General features: G+C 50.2%; 1 protein-coding gene across 2 annotated transcripts; it reads right to left on the bottom strand.

The window, feature by feature from the left end:
- Nucleotides 1–861: 861 nt before the first annotated feature.
- On the bottom strand, nucleotides 862–16,970 carry Iqcd (IQ motif containing D). 2 transcript variants are annotated; one of them, XM_057765032.1, is made up of 5 exons: nucleotides 16,896–16,970; nucleotides 7,022–7,829; nucleotides 4,989–5,222; nucleotides 3,702–3,773; nucleotides 862–1,430 (listed from the first exon to the last, which is right to left on the bottom strand). In XM_057765032.1, the coding sequence occupies exons 2-5, from the start codon at nucleotides 7,739–7,741 to the stop codon at nucleotides 1,104–1,106; spliced, it is 1,353 nt and encodes a 450-aa protein (XP_057621015.1). In that variant the 5' UTR covers nucleotides 7,742–7,829; nucleotides 16,896–16,970; the 3' UTR covers nucleotides 862–1,103. The 2 variants fall into 2 exon arrangements, with proteins under 2 accessions (XP_057621015.1, XP_057621014.1); XM_057765031.1 differs by having other exon boundaries at nucleotides 16,633–16,946.
- Between the last annotated feature and the right edge of the window lie 44 nt (nucleotides 16,971–17,014).

Below are 17,014 nucleotides of genomic sequence, written 5' to 3'. Positions count from 1 at the left end.
TGGGTTAAGAGACCATAACAGCTCTTGTCAGGTCAGTACTGAGTTCAGATGTCAGTACCCTCTTCTAGTGGCTCACAAACATCGGTGGCTGTAGTTCCACCCAGCTCTGGACTTCATGGGCACAACCACGTAAGACGGTTTCCCCATGTAGCTCTGGCTGTCCTGGAACTCACTTTGTAGACCAGGCTAGCCTCAAACTCAAAGATCCTTCTACTTCAGCCTCCCAAGTGGTGGGATTAAAGGCAAGGAATCCACCCCCACGCCGGCCTGGCTCATGCTTTGTGTTTTAAAGTGGAGGAAGGAGTCAGCCAGAAGAGGGGGCCTGTGCATTTAGAAATTGGAGGAAGGAAGCCAGGCGGTGGTGGCGCACACCTTTAATCCCAGCACTCAGGAGGCAGAGGCAGGCAGTTCTCTGTGAGTTCGAGGCCAGGACAGGCTCCAAAGCCACAGAGAAACCCTGTCTCGAAAAACAAACAAAAAAAATCAGAGGATCACCCTAAGTTCAAGGACAGTCTGGGCTACATAGGAATACTTTGTTTCGAAATAAAGTTGCAGGACTGCTGCTGCTGCTGCGCTATGGAAGACACGGACCGGAATTCTGGGATTTCAGGGTGATGGGATCCTTACAGAAAGGGCTGCTCGGTTTCTATGGGATAGTTCTCAATTTATGAAATTCTAGCAACTAATACTTTTTGAAAATCGTGCAAACAATCTAAACGTCAAACAAAAACGCTGCTGCCTTTCCAATGGTTCATAGCATAGGGGCAAAGCTGTGCCATGATGTCTCCATGGCAACCACAGTAGCTCCTGGGCTGGGACCAGGGCCTCATTTCTCAATGAAGATGTGGCAGGATGGGGGCCCAAAGCTTGCACCCTCCTCGGGATGCTGCGCCCATGAGCAACACAGCCTCATCCTAGGGCAGACATAGTCTGTTGAAGGGTGAGTCAACAGTGTTGAGAATGGTTTAAAAGTTGGTTGGTTTTTAATTTAGCCATAATCAAAGCCAGGGATGGAAGGGCTGGGGCCAGGGGTGGAGGTTGTGGTTCAGATCCGGCAGGGCGTGGTTGAAGCTGGGCAGGGGCAGGGCCGGGACAGGCAGCGGTCACTTCTTCTTGGCTTTGGCCTTGCCCTTGGCTTTCTTCTCCTCTTTGCCCTTCCCCTTGTCTTTGCCTTTCCCTTTTCCGCGCTTCTTCTTCCTGGACCTGAGCATGGAGCGCACCAGGTACCCCTTCCACACAGCCTGGATGAGCGTGGCTGCCCTTACCATGCGCACCATCTCGCGCTCTGCCTCCACCCGCTTCTTGGAGTTGATCTCGCTCTCAGCGCGGATCTGGGCGAACTCCTCCACCAGCACCGCATGCCTCTCCTTCAGCTCCTCCAGCTGCAGCTTCTCCTCCTTGTGGATGCTCTCAAGGTCCTCGAATTCGTCCTAGGCGAGGGGCAGGGCTGGGGACGCAGCACCTGGCATGGCTTCCCATGTTCCCTGTCTTCCGCCCCAGCCAGGTAAGGTGCAGGGCCTGTCTGTACGTGGGCTCACTCCAGGAAGGATCCAACTGAACAGATCTCGGGATGGAGGGAAGGGCAAGGGCAACAAGGTGTGCAAACCTAGGTGTGCGTGTGTTCGTGGTTAAGTGCACATATTAATTCACGTGGTGCGCGTATGCGTGTGCCTGTGTGTGTGTGTGTGTGTGTGTAGGCTAGAGGTCAACATCAGGTGTCCTCCTCAATCTCTCCACCTTTCTTTCACTGAATCTGGAACTTGCTGGTGTCACTGTGCTGGCAAACTCCCAGGATCTGCCTGTCTCTGCCTCCTGGCACCGTGATTATAACTGCACACTGCGGCCTTCAGCTTCTTATGTAGGTGCTGGGGATGGGAACTCGGGTCCTGGTGTTTGCGTGGCAAACATCCTAGAAACTGAGCCAGCTCCCCAGCCGCTGGCCCTAGCATTGAAGTCTAGCTTCTCTGCACCTTTAGGAGATTTTCTTTTAAGCTCCTGGTTTTCTAATTCCCAGTATCAGGGCCAGTTTCTGGGATACCCGGCTTCAGTTTGAAAGACCGCTCACAGACACATGGGTTGGAGGCCTGGTCTCCCGCTAGGTGGCGCTGTTGAGAGGCGACTGAATCGTGAAAGCGCCAACCTCATCAGTGGGTTAACCAGCTGATGGATTCACCGCTGAACAACAGGAGCGGGCTTTCCGGAAGGAAGTAGTTTCTTGCGGGGTGGGCCCTTGAAAGGTATCTTCTCTTTAGTCTGTGTCTCCCTCCTCTTCTTCCTCCACCCTTCAACCCTTTTTTTCCTTCTCCTTCATTCCCAGCCCCTCTGTGGTGTACATTTCTGCTCCCCTCTCTGTGACACTCTCTCCTTAGACTCAAGGCAGCAGGGCCCAGTGACCATGAACTGTACTCTCCAAAACTCTGAGCCCAGACAAACTTTCCTTCCCTTTCTCAGGTGTTTTATCACAGTGCCAGGACACAGAGGATCTCATACCACAGAGTCAGGACACAGAGGATCTCACTCCACAGAGCCAGGACACAGAGGATCTTACTCCACAGAGCCAGGACACAGTGAGGCCACCGCCACTGAGCAGCTTCACAGAGGCTCAGAGCAGAAAGATCTGCAGGTGACCCCAGAGTCACCCATTCTGTCCCTCATCCCTCTTACTGCAATTCACACCAACTCCCCCCTCCCTTCTTTCTACCCCTTCTTTCCACCAACACCTACTAAGTATCCACCATGGGCAGAGCACTTTGAGGACAAGGACTGAGCTGAGCTGTCAGGGTCCCAGCCAACAAGGGACCTACAAATCTACAAACCCTACAGAGTCCACTGTGGCACTCGGGATTCTGTAGGGTTTGTTTTGTAGCACTGGACCCTGTGCACACCACCCAGCCGTGGCCAAACCTTGCAACCTGTGCTGGGGGAGCACTGTGGTCTGGCTGAGAGAGGGGTCCTGCTTGCCTTTCTCTGACAAGGTGTGAACTCTCAGCTCTCCAGGCCTGCCCAGGTCAGGGCCAGGTGCCACCTGTGTCACATGCAAGTGGGTGGGGCCACCCAGGCTCCCACTGCAGGTCAGGATTTATCTAGACCTAGTTCGGGGCTCAGACACATTCAGTAATGGTGTCTCATGAACCCTCCCATGAGGGCCTCAGGGCACACCAGATCCAAACTCAAAAAGGCCAACTGATGTCAGATGACACAGCTGTGCCTCCCTGCCTTATTCTGGAGCCCAGAACCTTTTAGGTTCTCAGTAAATGCCTGGTAACAGTAGCGGGTAGACTCCCCTCTGAACTGGGAGCAGGCAGGGGCTGAGCCAGGCTGGAGGAGGGAACATCATTCTGGATGGATCTGGCTTGCAGCAGTTTTGCATTTCTTTTCTTTTTTTTTTTTTTTTTTGGTTTTTCGAGACAGGGTTTCTCTGTGGCTTTGGAACCTGTCCTGGAACTAGCTCTGTAGACCAGGCTGGTCTCGAACTCACAGAGATCCGCCTGTCTCTGCCTCCCGAGTGCTGGGATTAAAGGCGTGCACCACCACCACCCGGCCAGTTTTGCATTTCTTATGTCCTCTCACCCTGTACCCCCCCATAGGCTTCCCACTACCCACACCTGGACACCAGGAAGGCTCATACCTAGGCCATCTTGGGCAGCTCCTACCCCACTCCCATCCCTCCCAGCCCCTCAGGAGGAGCCCCCAACACATACCTGCTTCTCACTCATCTCCATGTCATATTTCTGGATCCAGTTCTCAATTTCAGTCTCCACTTTATATTTTTTCTTAAACAAAAACAAAAGAGTCCAGGGCCAGTAAGTTGGCTCAGTGGGTAGGTAGAGGCGGTTAGGGCTTGAGTTTTATCCTGACCCTACAAGGTGGCAGGAGAGAACTGACAGCAGACCTATCCTCTGACCTCCACACAGGCATTGCAGTGCATGTGCGTGCACACACATGCACACACACAGGCACACACATGCATGCACACACACACATGCATGCACACACACACATGCATGCACACACACACACACACATAAATATTTTGTTTTAAAGGGTCAGCTCCCAGCTGGGGATGTGACTCAGAACCTTTGTCTAGCACAAATGAGGCCCTAAGGTTTTGTTTTTTTTTTTTTGGTTTTTCGAGACAGGGTTTCTCTGTGGTTTTGGAGCCTGTCCTGGAACTAGCTCTTGTAGACCAGGCTGGTCTCGAACTCACAGAGATCCACCTGCCTCTGCCTCCCAAGTGCTGGGATTAAAGGCGTGCGCCACCACCGCCCGGCTGAGGCCCTAAGTTTAAAAATTAAATATACTTGGGGCTGGAGAGATGCCACAGCAGTTAAAAGCACTGTTTTCTCTTCCAGAGGACCCAGGTTCAATTCCTAGCATCCACATGGTAGCTCACAACCCTCTGTAACTCCGGTTCTAGATCCAACACCCTCTTTTGGCCTCTGAGGGCACTGCATACATGTGGTACACAGACATATAAACACACACGTAGGCAATACATAAAATAAAAACTTAAAGAAAACACTTGGGTCAGGCATGGTAGCACACACCTTTGCTCCCAGCACTAGGGAGGCAAAAGCAGGTGGATCTCTGAGTTTGAAGCCAGCCTGGTCTACATACAGAATGGATTCCAGGACAGCCAGAACCTGTCTCAATCCGTAAATAAGAAAACACTTTTTCAGCTGGGCAGTGGTGATACACGCCTTTAATCCCAGTACTCGGGAGGCACACCTTTAATCCCAGGGAGGAAAAAAAAGGAAAAATTCCCCTCACACACATAAAACAGAATGTGATTCTGCCATAGTGAGGAATGAAGCAAGACCCAGCCTCCACCATGGATGAACTACATCCATGGCGGTGAGTGAGGAACCTCACTCCCACCTGTGAGCTTCCCCCACCGCCCCCTACCAGGAGGTTCACCTATCTTGAGCTTTCCTACTCCTGGGGCAGCCCTGCCCTGCCCCCTCTGCCCCCATGAGACCTCAGGGCACCTTCCTTAGGGTCTGCTCCACCTCCCGGTTCTCCATGACCAGATTGTGGTACTGTGTGCGAAGCGCCAGGATCTCTTGCTGTATTTTGGCCAGCCTAGCCTGGGAGGCCCGGTAATCCACCTTCTGCTGTCTCTCTGCCTCCTGCTTCGTGCGGAGGAGGCTGTTCTCCGAGAACTTGAACACCTGGTGCAGGTGGTTCTTCAGTTCTTGGATCACAAAATTCTCCTTCTCTACCTAGGCAGGGACGAATGAGGATGGGGCTCCATTAGTAGCCACGTAGCACGCACCCCAAAATCACGGGGCAGCTGACCTTTGGCTGTGTCCTCCCTTAGAGTTCTGAACCCGCTAGGCTTATGCTCCCCTCCACCTAGGAAAGCAGTCAACAAATAAAGGAGCAAAGACCAGATCCGGACAGCCATATCTGTCAATAAAGTATTATTGGGACACAGCCCTTTTGTCCTGACACTGTTCGTGGCTGCTTCCACACTAAACAGCAGAGTCATGTGGAGAACACTGAGCCCAGGGTGTGGATTGTGTGACCCTTTGGAGATGAGATATAGAGCCCCCCCCCCAAAAAAAAAGCAGGCTGCTGTTGCTCACCTGTGACAAATATATGGAAGACAGTAGCCACATCTGAATTCCTGAATTGTAACTGGCCCTGAGATTCATTATAATACACTAATACACTAACTAGTCAAGTCCGTGTTGGGCGGGGGGATGCACACACAGGCCCACTTTAAGCTGCCTGCAGAACCTCTGAATATTCAAATATTCAAACCCTTCCAGAAGATGAAACATAGCTGTAGGGTAGCCTGCTGCACCTCTCTGTACGTGTGCATGGGTGTGCTTGTGTGCACACCCTCACGTGTCAGCCACCTCTCGCTCTCACTGGCCTGGAGCTTGTTGGCTAGGCTAGGCTGGCCAGCCAATTGTCTGAGGGGAGGGGCCCTCCTGTCTCTGCCTCCCCACTGCTGAGATTACAAAGGTACACTACCATACCAGCTTTAAAAAAAAAAAAAAAAAAAAAAAAAAAAGTGGGATCCGAGGCTCAAACTCAGGTCCCCCAGGCTGTACAGAAACTTTCATTCACTGAGCCATGCCCAACCCTGTACTTTTCTTGAGCCAGGGTCTCTCTGTGTAGCCTTAGCTGAAACGGAACTCGCTCTGTACACCAGACATCTGTCTGCCTCTGGAATGCTGGGATTAAAGGCATGCCCCATCACCAGCCAATCCTGTACTTCTTTTTATAATAATATTTCACTTTCTTTTGCTTCAATACTCTTCGGTTTCAGATTTCTTTTCTTTCTAGATTTAATATAATTTTAAACCTGTGTGTATGGATATGGGCGTGAATGCAGGTGCCTGTGGTGTCCAGAAGAGGGCGACATCCCCGGGAGCTGGAGTTACAGGTGTTTGTGAGTTGCTGGACATCAGTGTTGGGAACTGAACTCTTTCACTCTGCTAGAGCAGTGCGTACCGGGTGCGATGGCACAGACCTTCAGTCCCAGCACTCCAGAGGCACAGGCAGGGGGATCTCTGTGAGTTCCAAGCCAGCCAAGGCTGTATAGTAAACAGTATGCACTTTTAACCACTGAGCCGGCTCTACGACCCCTCCCCCATGTGTCTGATGTCTGTCCTACACAGGACGAAGAACTCACTTCGCTGGTGACAAAGACACCTCGCCAACCCCTGGCTGGGAAAGCCTTCCTCACCTGTCTGGCTCAGTCCCCCTTTCTTTATACTTCATGTCTTAGTGGCGGCGGCCCTGGTCCTCCTGGCCCAAGTTACTCCTTGTATCATCCCTTCACAGTGCCCCGTCCTTACTCTTCACCATACTTCCAAACAGCACCCAACTAACTCCTTAATGCCTTCCTCGTGTCCTGTGAGCTGCCCTAGTGAAATGCTCGCAACAGTCCCTACAGAGTAATTGAAGAGAAAGCTATTTGAATCAGTGAGAGGAGACCCAAGTCCCACAGGGCTTGGGCGCTCGGCCGCAGTTCCGCTCATAACCTGAAGGATGCTGGGAAGTTTACCTCGGACTCCTTATTCTTTAGCACCTCTGTCAGCTCAGCCTGGAGGGCGTCAATCACTTCTTGGTTCCGTTCATTCCTCCGGTTGATGTCCTGTATGAACTGGTTCTTCTCCTTCACCTCCATAGGGCTGGTGAGTAGTTTTTCAAAGAGGAAGCCACGAAGCTCCACCAGGCTGTCCAGGAGGCGCTGGGCCCCCGGGCTTCTGCCTGGTGCCTGCATCTGCAGCAGCGTGGTGACCTGGGAGTCGTTGATCAGGAGCCTCAGGATAGTCTTGGTGGAGTCTCGGAACTGGTGTGTCAGTGGCCCCAGACTGGCCCTGCATAGCTCTATGGATAGTAGGCGGTCCTGGCACCAGGCTTCCTCAGCTTCCTCCTCTTCCTCCAGCTGCTTCTGTTTCTCCTGCAGGATGCTGGCACCCTCCAGCAAGACCTGGCCAATGTCCAAATGCTCTCTTATGGCCCTCACCAAGTCTTCAGGGAACATTCCCTCCAGAACCTCTGGGTGGGACTCCACGTAGGACATTAGGGTCACCAGCTCCACTTTTTGTATGGCCTCATCCAGGACTGACATGATTCTCTTGGCCTCAATGGTGCTGAGCTTCGATTTGGATGGGGCCAAGGTCTTCATGGGCTCAGCTTGGATTATGTCTGTCCTCAGTGGGATTCTCTGTATGGCCAGGCTGTCGTAGGAAGGGGCCATGCTGAAGAGTTCAAAGGCCATCTCTGGAGCAGCTGGCTTTGCCTCTGTATACCCTGGCACTGAGATGTCAGCCAGCTCAAGGCTCTCTCTGCTTTCACAATCAGCGACCCTAAAAAGGAAGAAGTGGCTGTTAGGTGTGACGGCCATGATGGCCACTGCACAGAACCTGGAGGCTACTTTTAGCTCTTTGGTCTTTGGGGGTTTTGTTTTGATTTGGGTTTTTGCTTGTTTGTTTGTTTGTTTGTTTGTTTTTTGAGATAGGGTCTCTTATAGCCTAGTCTGTCCTTAGCTCTGACGCAGTGCTGGGATTACAGGTGTGTACCACCCTGTCAGGCTTATCTTTTAACGTTGTGATGATTCTTGGTGCTTGACTGAGCCAGCGGAGTAAAGGGGTTACGGTGGAGGCACATACACCAGGCAAGAAACAGTCACTGTTTTGAGGCCCTTCACATTGCTCACGTGGCAGACACAGAGAGGGGCCAGCTCTAGACAGCTGAGGTCAGCCAGCAGTGTCCCAACAGGGGACCACACAGGGGAAGATGTGAGGGGAGGGCTCAGGGGCAGCAGACCCCAGAGGAGTCGAGTGGTAGCTGCAAGTGCTGTCCGAGCAAAGCCGAGCATGGGAATGTGCCCTGCCTCCACCTGCATTTCCTCCCCATGGCAACCCCAAAGCGGTGGGAAGTCAACTCACTGGGTCACAGTGTGCCGGATCAGTAGCCCAGGATCCAGAGGAGGCTGGGACAAGGAACTGCAGGTCACAGTAGGACAGGTCACAGACAGGGCTGAACAGGTCACAACCAACAATGGGGCAAAAGCAAGCAGAGTGGAGACAGTGCACCAGCACATGTCAGGAGTGTAGGTGTGCATGCTCGTGTAGTATGTACATGTGCATGTGTGCATAGAATGTGTATAGATATACACATATGTGTAGGTGTGTGTGTGTAGTGTTTACATGTGCATAGAGTGTTAAGTGTAGATATGTATGTGTGTGGGTAAGCATGTGTGGGGGTGGGCACATGTGTGTAGTGTGTTTGTATGTATGTATGTGCGCACACATATTAGTCCATATACAGGCCAGAGGCAACCAGTGGGTGTCTTCATTTATCCATCTCCTCTTTGTTTTTAGTCAGGGTTTCTCACTGAACCTGGACCTCACCAAGCGACAGGCAGGCTGCCCAGCGAGCCCTTGGACTCCTCTTCTCCCCACCTCTTTACTGGTAATTACAAACTCTACTGGGATTGCAAGCTCTTGCCAATGTCCTTGACTCTTTTTTTTTTTTTTTTGTTAGTCTTTTTGTTTTGTTTTGTTTTGTTTTCTAGACAGGGTTTCTCTGCAGAATTGGAGCCTGTCCTAGAACTTGCTCTTGTGGACCAGGCTGACCTCGAACTCACAGAGATCCACCTGCCTCTGCCTCCCGAGCGCTGGGATTAAAGGCGTGTGCCACCACCTTGGCTCATCCTTGGCTTTTATGTGAGCGCTGGGGGCTGAATTTACCTGCTTGTATGGCTTGTATGGCAGGCACCTTCCAATGCAGCCCTCCATCTCCCCGACCCCAGCCAGGTGATGTTTAAGTATTGATTTGAAAACAGGGACGGAGTGGTAACAATGGCTTCAAAACACAGTTCACAGGAAGTTTCAGGAGAGGTGGTAGTTTATAAGCCCAGAACCTAGGAGGCTCAGGCAGGGGGATGGCTGAGAGTTGAAGGCCTACTTGAGTACAGTCTCAAAACTTCAAAAGTAAATTAGTAATAATAAATGAAGTTAATCCCAGTGGTGGTGGTGCACGTCTTTAATCCCAGCACTCGGGAGGTAGAGGCAGGCGGATCTATGAGTTTCAGGCCAAACTGGTCTAGGACAGCCAGGGCTACACAGAGAAACCCTCTCGAAAAAACAAAATAAAAAGAAACAAACAAATAAATAACTCACCAGGTGTGACAGGGAAGGCCTGTAATGTCAACACTTAGAAGAAAAGATGAGAAAGAAAGGAAGGAGGAAGAGAGGCCAGCCCGCCAGCCCCATTTTCCTGACAAACCAATCCATGTCCTGGACCACTGGTTCTCAACGTACGGCCTCAACCCCTATGGGTTTGCATATCAGGTACCCCGAATATCAGATATTTACATCATAAGGTAGAAGGTTTGTCTGAACAACTGCCTCAGAAAACTGTGGCAACACCAAAAATATTTCATTGGCAAGCTGGTTGTGGTGGCACACACCTTTAACCCCAGCAATCAGAAGGCAGATGCAAGCAGATCTCTGAGTTCGAGGCCAGCCTGGTCTACAGAGTGAGTTCCAGGACAGCCAGGGCTACAGAGTGAGACCCTGTCTCAAACAAAACAAAGCAAAAATTCCTGTGGCTTTGGTAGCACAGTGGCTGTGGCAGGAACTTGCAGCAGCCCCACTTGGATTCCAGTCCTTGCTGGGGGCGGGGCCTGGCTCCCTTTGCTGTAAGGCAGGAATCCTTGGGTTCAACGGGACATGGCCAGTCTTCAACAAACAGCTAATATTACATTGTAGGCTGAGGGAAACCGAAGTGTGAGTCTGGAACACCGTGATGTCATGTATGACATCTCCATGTTCAGCCTGACCCTTCTCATGCCCCGTGCCCTGCTGACCGGCTCTGATGTCCCCATCTTTCCCTTCTTCAAAGAAGCGCGAGCTTGTCGGGTTTGTCACACTGACTGGGGAAGCCCGGGGAGCGTATGTGGGGGGAGGACAGAGACTCACTCTGGGACTCCACGAGTTCTCTGCTAAGGGACAGTGGCACTAATGTCTCTGTATGCTCAAGTCTGTGTCCTTGACAAGTAAAGGCACCCAGGTTTCCCTCAGAAAACACAGTCTCTCCCCCATCATAAGCATTTGCTGTGGTTTGCACAGAACCCCACAGGTTTGGCCGGGCGGTGGTGGCGCACGCCTTTAATCCCAGCACTCGGGAGGCAGAGACAGGCGGATCTCTGTGAGTTCGAGACCAGCCTGGTCTATAAGAGCTAGTTCCAGGACAGGCTCCAAAACCACAGAGAAACCCTGTCTCAAAAAACCAAAAAAAAAAAAAAAAAAAAAAAAAAAAAAAAAAAAGAACCCCACAGGTTTATGTGTTAAAGCACTGGGCCCCAGCCCATGGGGACACAGCTGTCAGATGTGATGGGACCTTCCTTTAAGAGGTGCGGCAGTGGTGGTGCACACCTTTAATCCCAGCACTTGTGAGGCAGAGGTAGATGGATCTCTGTGAGTTCGAGGCCAGCCTGGTCTACAGAGCAAACTCTAGGACAGGCCCCAAAGCTAAGGCTCTTCCAAAGAGATAAACCCTGTCTAAGGGGGAAAAAAAGAGGTGGGGCCTGGAAGGGAGGTTGTTGGGGTTTTCTTTTTTGGGGGGTGGGTAAATGTTGAGACAGAGTCTTACTATGTAGCCCTGGCTGGCCTGAAAGTCACTATGTGGACCAAACTGGCCTTGAACTCATAGAGATCCTCCTGCTTCTTCTGCCTCTGGTTCCTGAGTATTGGGATTAAAAGGCCTGGGTAACCACATCTATCACACCTTGATGGCACAAGGTTCTTTGGTGACTAGGGCTGTGCCTCTGTCCCTCTGTCTCGTTCTCCCTTTCCCCCTTCCTCCTTTCTCCCGGGCTCTGCTATGATCTGATGCAGGGTCCCACCACAGCCTCCCTAAGCAGCAGAGCCACCAGCCACAGCCCAGACCAGCACTGCAAGTCATTCACCTCGGGGACTTTGACATGGGGAGAGCCAACTAACACAGTAGCCTTGGTGGGACTATCCATCAAACAGTCCTGTCCGCTGGGAAGCAGGGACTCTGGCTGAGCGGAACCCACAGGGATAGGAAGTGCCAAGCTCCAGGCTCCTTCCTGCAGACCTACTAATGCAGATGCTGAAGGTGGCAAGGGACTTTCTTGGCTTCTGTTGTTTGTGGTCAGAGAGGCTCAGCTGATCAAATATTCAATTAAAGAGTCTTAGGTGGTCAAACGGCTTAGGACCCAGAGAAAGATGGAGGAGGATGAAGTGCTATGCAGAACCACAGAAGACTATCTTTAGCTCCTCAAACTGCAGGCAGCTAAGCCACTGAAGAAGTCTCCAATGTGTCTAAGGCAGAGAAGAGAGGCACCAGATCCGCTGTGAAGGACGGGAGGCTCCTGGGCCAGAGTCAGAACCTCTTCAAGGCTGCAGACCCAGCCCAAGGTGGTGCCATCCTGCTTCCTTGGGCCTCATTCCCACTTCCTGCTCTCTCATCTGCAGAGTGAGCTCCCCAGGGGCCTTTTCCTGACTATGGAGTGGTTTGGGCAGCTGTGGAGCCTCTCCCCAGCCCTCTGAGGATGAAGGGTACCTGCCCCGAGGCCACAGGATGAATGAGGTGTTGAATGGACACGACACACTTTTCCACGCTGTCCTTAAGAGTTCTCCAGGCATCAGTCAAGAACCCAGGATTCCTGGGAGACAGAGGCTGGAAACTCAGAGGGGAATGCTTCCAATTTGCTTTCAGTCAAATCGCCTCTTCTGCTGGAAAGGGCAAGCTTGTTTTCTCTGATTACCAAGATGCCCATCCATTCCTGACAGCTCATTTAGGTGAACAGGGGACGGGGAAGGTGTGGGGAAAGGGGTGAATGATGACGCCAGCGAAAACTACCCGAGAATCTTTTCCTTGAATTCTAATGAGTGTTTTTGATGGCACCAACCTTCATATTGAAATCGTTGTCAATCCAGCCTCCCCTTTTTAAGATTCCTGCCCTGAGAGTCAAGCAGGGCTGCAGAAGCACCAGGCTTTCATTGTCATGAATTCTATCGATTTATCTTTATCATGCAAATGTGCCACCGCTTCATTCAAATAGGCAGGTTGGAGATTTATTACTGTGCTCGCTCTCCCCGCCCCGCCCCACCCCAACACACACACACACACACACACACACACACACACACACAGAAGACGAAAGAAACCTGTGACTACTTCACAGACCCAGTGCTGGCTGTGGAAAGGTAGGGGAAAGGTGTCTCGGTTTATGGCTCCTTTTTGTAACAGTGGCCAATGTTAGAACTTATAAATACACCCAGGGTCCCAACTCTCTGGAGATGGGGGCAGGAGGATCAGAAGTTCATGACCATCCTGGGGCTACACAGTGAGTTGAAGCCCATCCTGAGCTACATAGGGAGACTATGTCTCAAAAAACCAAACCAAAACAAAACAAAACAAAACCCAGGGAGTACTTTCTATGGATGAGTTCCTTTGGTCCTTATATCCCTCCAAAGCCATTTCACAGACAAGAAAGGGAGTTGAGAGTGGTACAGGAGTCTAGTCAAGTCATGACAAAAACTTCCATCCATGGCTGGTGAGATAGGTCAGGGGGTAAAGACGCTTGCTACCAAAGCTGAGGACCTCAGTTCAATCCCCGGAACCTATGCTGTAAAGAGAAAACCAACTTCTGAGAGCTGTCCTTGACCTCCACATGTGTGCAGTGGCATGCCAACACTCACACACATGCATCATGCACACACAGACAATAATAATAATAGTAGCAGAAGAAAACTTTTATCCTAAGCAACTATCACATGGTAGATGCTCAGTAAACACATAGGTGCTGTTGAATGAGGAGACCATGGCCCCGTCTTCTCACCACTTTCTGCAGGGTGATGCAGATGCAGATGCAGTACTGAATTCACAAGCCAGATCACGTCCTCTCTTAGAGCCAGACAACAATGTCATCAGGTTTGGTTTTTGTTTGCTTGACGGGATCTCACTCACTGCCTAGTCTGGCCTTGACCGCATAATGCCCTGCCTTAGCCTCCCAAGTAGCTGGAAACTGCATTTTGTAGATTATATTTGGTCCTGAAGACCCCTGTGGCAATGGAGCTGGAGGTAGACCTGCCAATAGGTAGGATCTCAGCTGTGGCCAGAGACGGGTCAGTGGCCAGTCACAACTGGGGATGGATGTTCACATTGCTGTTTGCTGTGGTCAACCTTCTGCAGCTTGGGGCAGACCTTGGCATGGTCACCTGACCTTCTACAGGCTCCAAAGTGAGAAGGAAAGCCAGGGGCTCACTGTGTGGTAATCAAATTCACTTGGAGCCCAGTCCCTGTGGCTCCCACCCAGCCATATGTGTTTGGATAAGCTAACCAACCTCTCCAAGGTTTGGCAGCCCCCCTGTAAAATGGGGACTGACAGGGGACTTTACAGAACTCTGAACATAATACTGTGTGTGAATGTAATACTGCCAAACATGTCCAGCTTTTATGATTTTTATTACTGACACTAAAATGACACGTGAGAGCTACGGAGGTGGCTCAGGGGTTAAGAGCACCTGTTGCGTTTGCAGAGGACCAGGGTTTGGTTCTAAGTACAGACATGTAGGCTCATAGTCATGCATAGCTATTGTTCCAAGGGATCTGGTGCCCTCTTCAGGCCTCTGATAGTACTGCACACGATGTACATACATTCAGGCAAAACATTCCTATACATTAAAAAAAAAAAAAAAAAAACCTAGAAAGAAACCCTAACGTATGATTATGACACATCATTCTGTAGATTGAACAGAGCAGGTGCAGAGGCAGGAAGATGCTGGGGGCGTTAAGCCCCAGGTTCAGAGAAAAACCCTGCCTCGAAGGAACAGTCGGAGAACTACAGAGGACACAATCCCCTTCTGGCTTCCATGTCAGATGGCTTGAATTCCTTTCTTGGTCACAGTACGCTTTAAAAATGTGCACTTCTGGTCACACATGGCTGCAGTGTGAATTATTGTGATGTTTCAAAAAGAGTGGTGCATCTGTTTAGCATGTGTGAGTTCTATCACAGCACTAACACACAGGCACACACATGTACACACTAAGTAAATGAAATAGAACTTAAAATATAGGCCAGAAGCTGGGGTAGGGTGGGGTGTGGTGGCAAACACCTTTAATCCCAGCACTCGGAAGGCAGAGACAGGCAGATCTCTGAGTTTGAGGACAACCTGGTCTACAGAGCTAGTTCCAGGACAGCCAGGGCTAGACAACCCTGTCTCAAAACACACACACACACACACACACACACACACACAATAGAGAAATGGCTCAGTCTGTAAAATACTTGCTGCTCAAATCTGAGGTTCCCTAACACCAATGTAAAAGCAGGTGTGATACACAGAATAAAAATAAAACTCTTCATCTTTAAAAAATATCAATTACCAGAGTGTAAAAGATCAATATAATAAACACATGTAGGAAGCACAGATTTTGTGTTTGCCAGAGTTTTGATGCTGGAAATTAAACTTAAGGGGAAAATAAAAAGAAAGAAAAGAGAGAAAAAAAAACTCAGAACAAAAACAAAAACTTAAGGCCTCATATGTTTGGCACACCTAGTGCCACCCAGCTGCATCTTGAGCTTGCATTATTCTTTTTTTTTTAATTATTCAAGTTTATTTTGTGTTCACTGGGGTTTTGCCTGCTTGTATGTCTGTATGAGGGTGTTGGATCCCCTGGAACAGGAGTTACAGACAGTTGTGAGCTGCCATGTGGGTACTAGGTAGTGGACTGGGGTTGAAATATTTTCCTTGGCTATAGGATCTAACCTCGTTGCTGTAATAAAAGCTGAGGTACAAAGATACTTTCCCCTGATGCTCTGTTCCAATCACTTTTTAAATCACTTTTAATTCTAAGAACACTAACTAGGACTTCAAAGGAAAACTGTGGTGGTGGGGGTATGTGCATATGAGTGCAGGTGCCTGTGGGGCCTGAAGAGGGCGCTGGATCACCTGGAGGTGGAGTTGCAGGTAGTTGCAAACCACTTGATGTGGGTGTTGGGACCTGAGGCTCCTCTGCAAAAAGTAGTGTGTGCTCTTAATGAACAAGGCATCTCTACAGCCCCCCACTTCAAAAGATAGCATTTTCCTGCCACTCAGAATGCCTCCACTATCCACAACAAGCACTCAATAAACCCATGTTAAATATGCGAGTGTTTTTGCTATGGGCCAAGAAAATGTCCTTGGAAAATGTTTTGACGGAAAGAGTTACAGTAGAACCAGTCATGTCGGGGGAATCCGCAGTTAGCTGAGCAGTCACTGTGTGGCTGTGCCCATGGCAACTCTTCATTGCCTCATCTCATTCAATCTTCCCAAGAAATTCTTCTTCCTTGCCAGAACGCACAAGGAAATCATGTCTTAAATTACATGAGCGAAATTTTAAAGTTAACATCAAAGACAAAATTCTGTGTGCAATCAAAATAACCAGGGTGGAGAGATGGCTTGGGGGTCTAATGGCACTGGCTGCTCTCGTAGAGGACCCGGGCTCAGTTCCTAGCCTACACATAGTGGCTCACAACCACCTGTCACTCCAGTTCCAGCGGATCCAATGCTCACTTCTGGCCTCCTCAGTTACGGCACACAGCACACATGTTGTGCACATACATACATGTAGGCCTCACAGATACACATACAATAAAAATAAGCAAATCTTTAAGTTTTTTTTTTTTTTTTTTAGAGTGTGTCTGGCTCTTTCAGAGGACCTGAGTTTAGTCCACAGCACTTATGCCCATCTGCTCACAACTACCTGCCAATAACTTCAGTTCAAGGCTTGAGGGTATCCAAACCCCTTTCCTGGACCCTCAAGCACGTACTCCACCTACTAACACATAATGATCAAAATAATAAAAGCAAAAAGCAAATCGCAAATCTTCAACAAACAAATAACAATTAAAAAAAAAAACTAATTAGGCTAGGTGCGGTGGCTCACGCCTTTAATCCCGGTACTCAGAAGCAGAGGCAGGTGGATCTCTGTGAGTCCCAGGCCAACCAGCGCTACACTGGGAGACCCTTTCGTAAACACAAACAACAGACGCTTAATTTAAGCATACACTAAAGTTCTGCACCGAGCAAGCTCACCATGGAACATAGGGGTCCCTAGAGTGGACAGTGGGTGCCTAACCGACCAACTCACCTTCTTCCTTCAACCAAGTTTCAGTCGGATGTTTACATAAATGGTACCAGTGAGGGATGAGGGGCGGAGCCATGAAAGACAGGTGGACAGGACAGCAGAAAGAACTACGAAAGCGAGGATGTCGGTGGTCCTTGCAGAAGGCCTAGAGGAGACCTGGACCGAGGCAGGGTAGTGGGGCGCGGACCCCTGTGGGGATCACTGGACAGCGCGCCCATGTAGCGCACACGGCACGCAGCTCCGGGGCTCCCCCCGCTGTCACTCACCGGCTCCTCAAACTGTTAAATTTTTCTGCCCACAATTAAACATCTCCGCGACCCCCCTTGTTGCTAGGTTACGCGCCAACCTTGGAAGGCGGGACTCTGTGTTTGACGGACCTCTTTTT

Source organism: Chionomys nivalis, chromosome 3, assembly GCF_950005125.1.
Source record: "Chionomys nivalis chromosome 3, mChiNiv1.1, whole genome shotgun sequence".
In the NCBI taxonomy this organism is placed as follows: domain Eukaryota; kingdom Metazoa; phylum Chordata; class Mammalia; order Rodentia; family Cricetidae; genus Chionomys; species Chionomys nivalis.
The sequence above is the reverse complement of the archived record's forward strand: the minus strand, read 5'-3'. Positions and strand labels throughout refer to the sequence as shown.

Excerpts from the sequence above, each read along its gene's own strand:
- Iqcd (XM_057765032.1), bottom strand. The coding sequence starts at position 7,741 with ATGGCCTTTGAACTCTTCAGCATGGCCCCTTCCTACGACAGCCTGGCC. Across the intron at positions 5,223-7,021 it reads TAAAGAATAAGGAGTCCGAG|GTAGAGAAGGAGAATTTTGT; the intron begins GTAAACTTCCCA and ends GTCCCTGCCTAG. Across the intron at positions 3,774-4,988 it reads TGGAGCAGACCCTAAGGAAG|AAAAAATATAAAGTGGAGAC; the intron begins GTGCCCTGAGGT and ends TTTTTGTTTAAG.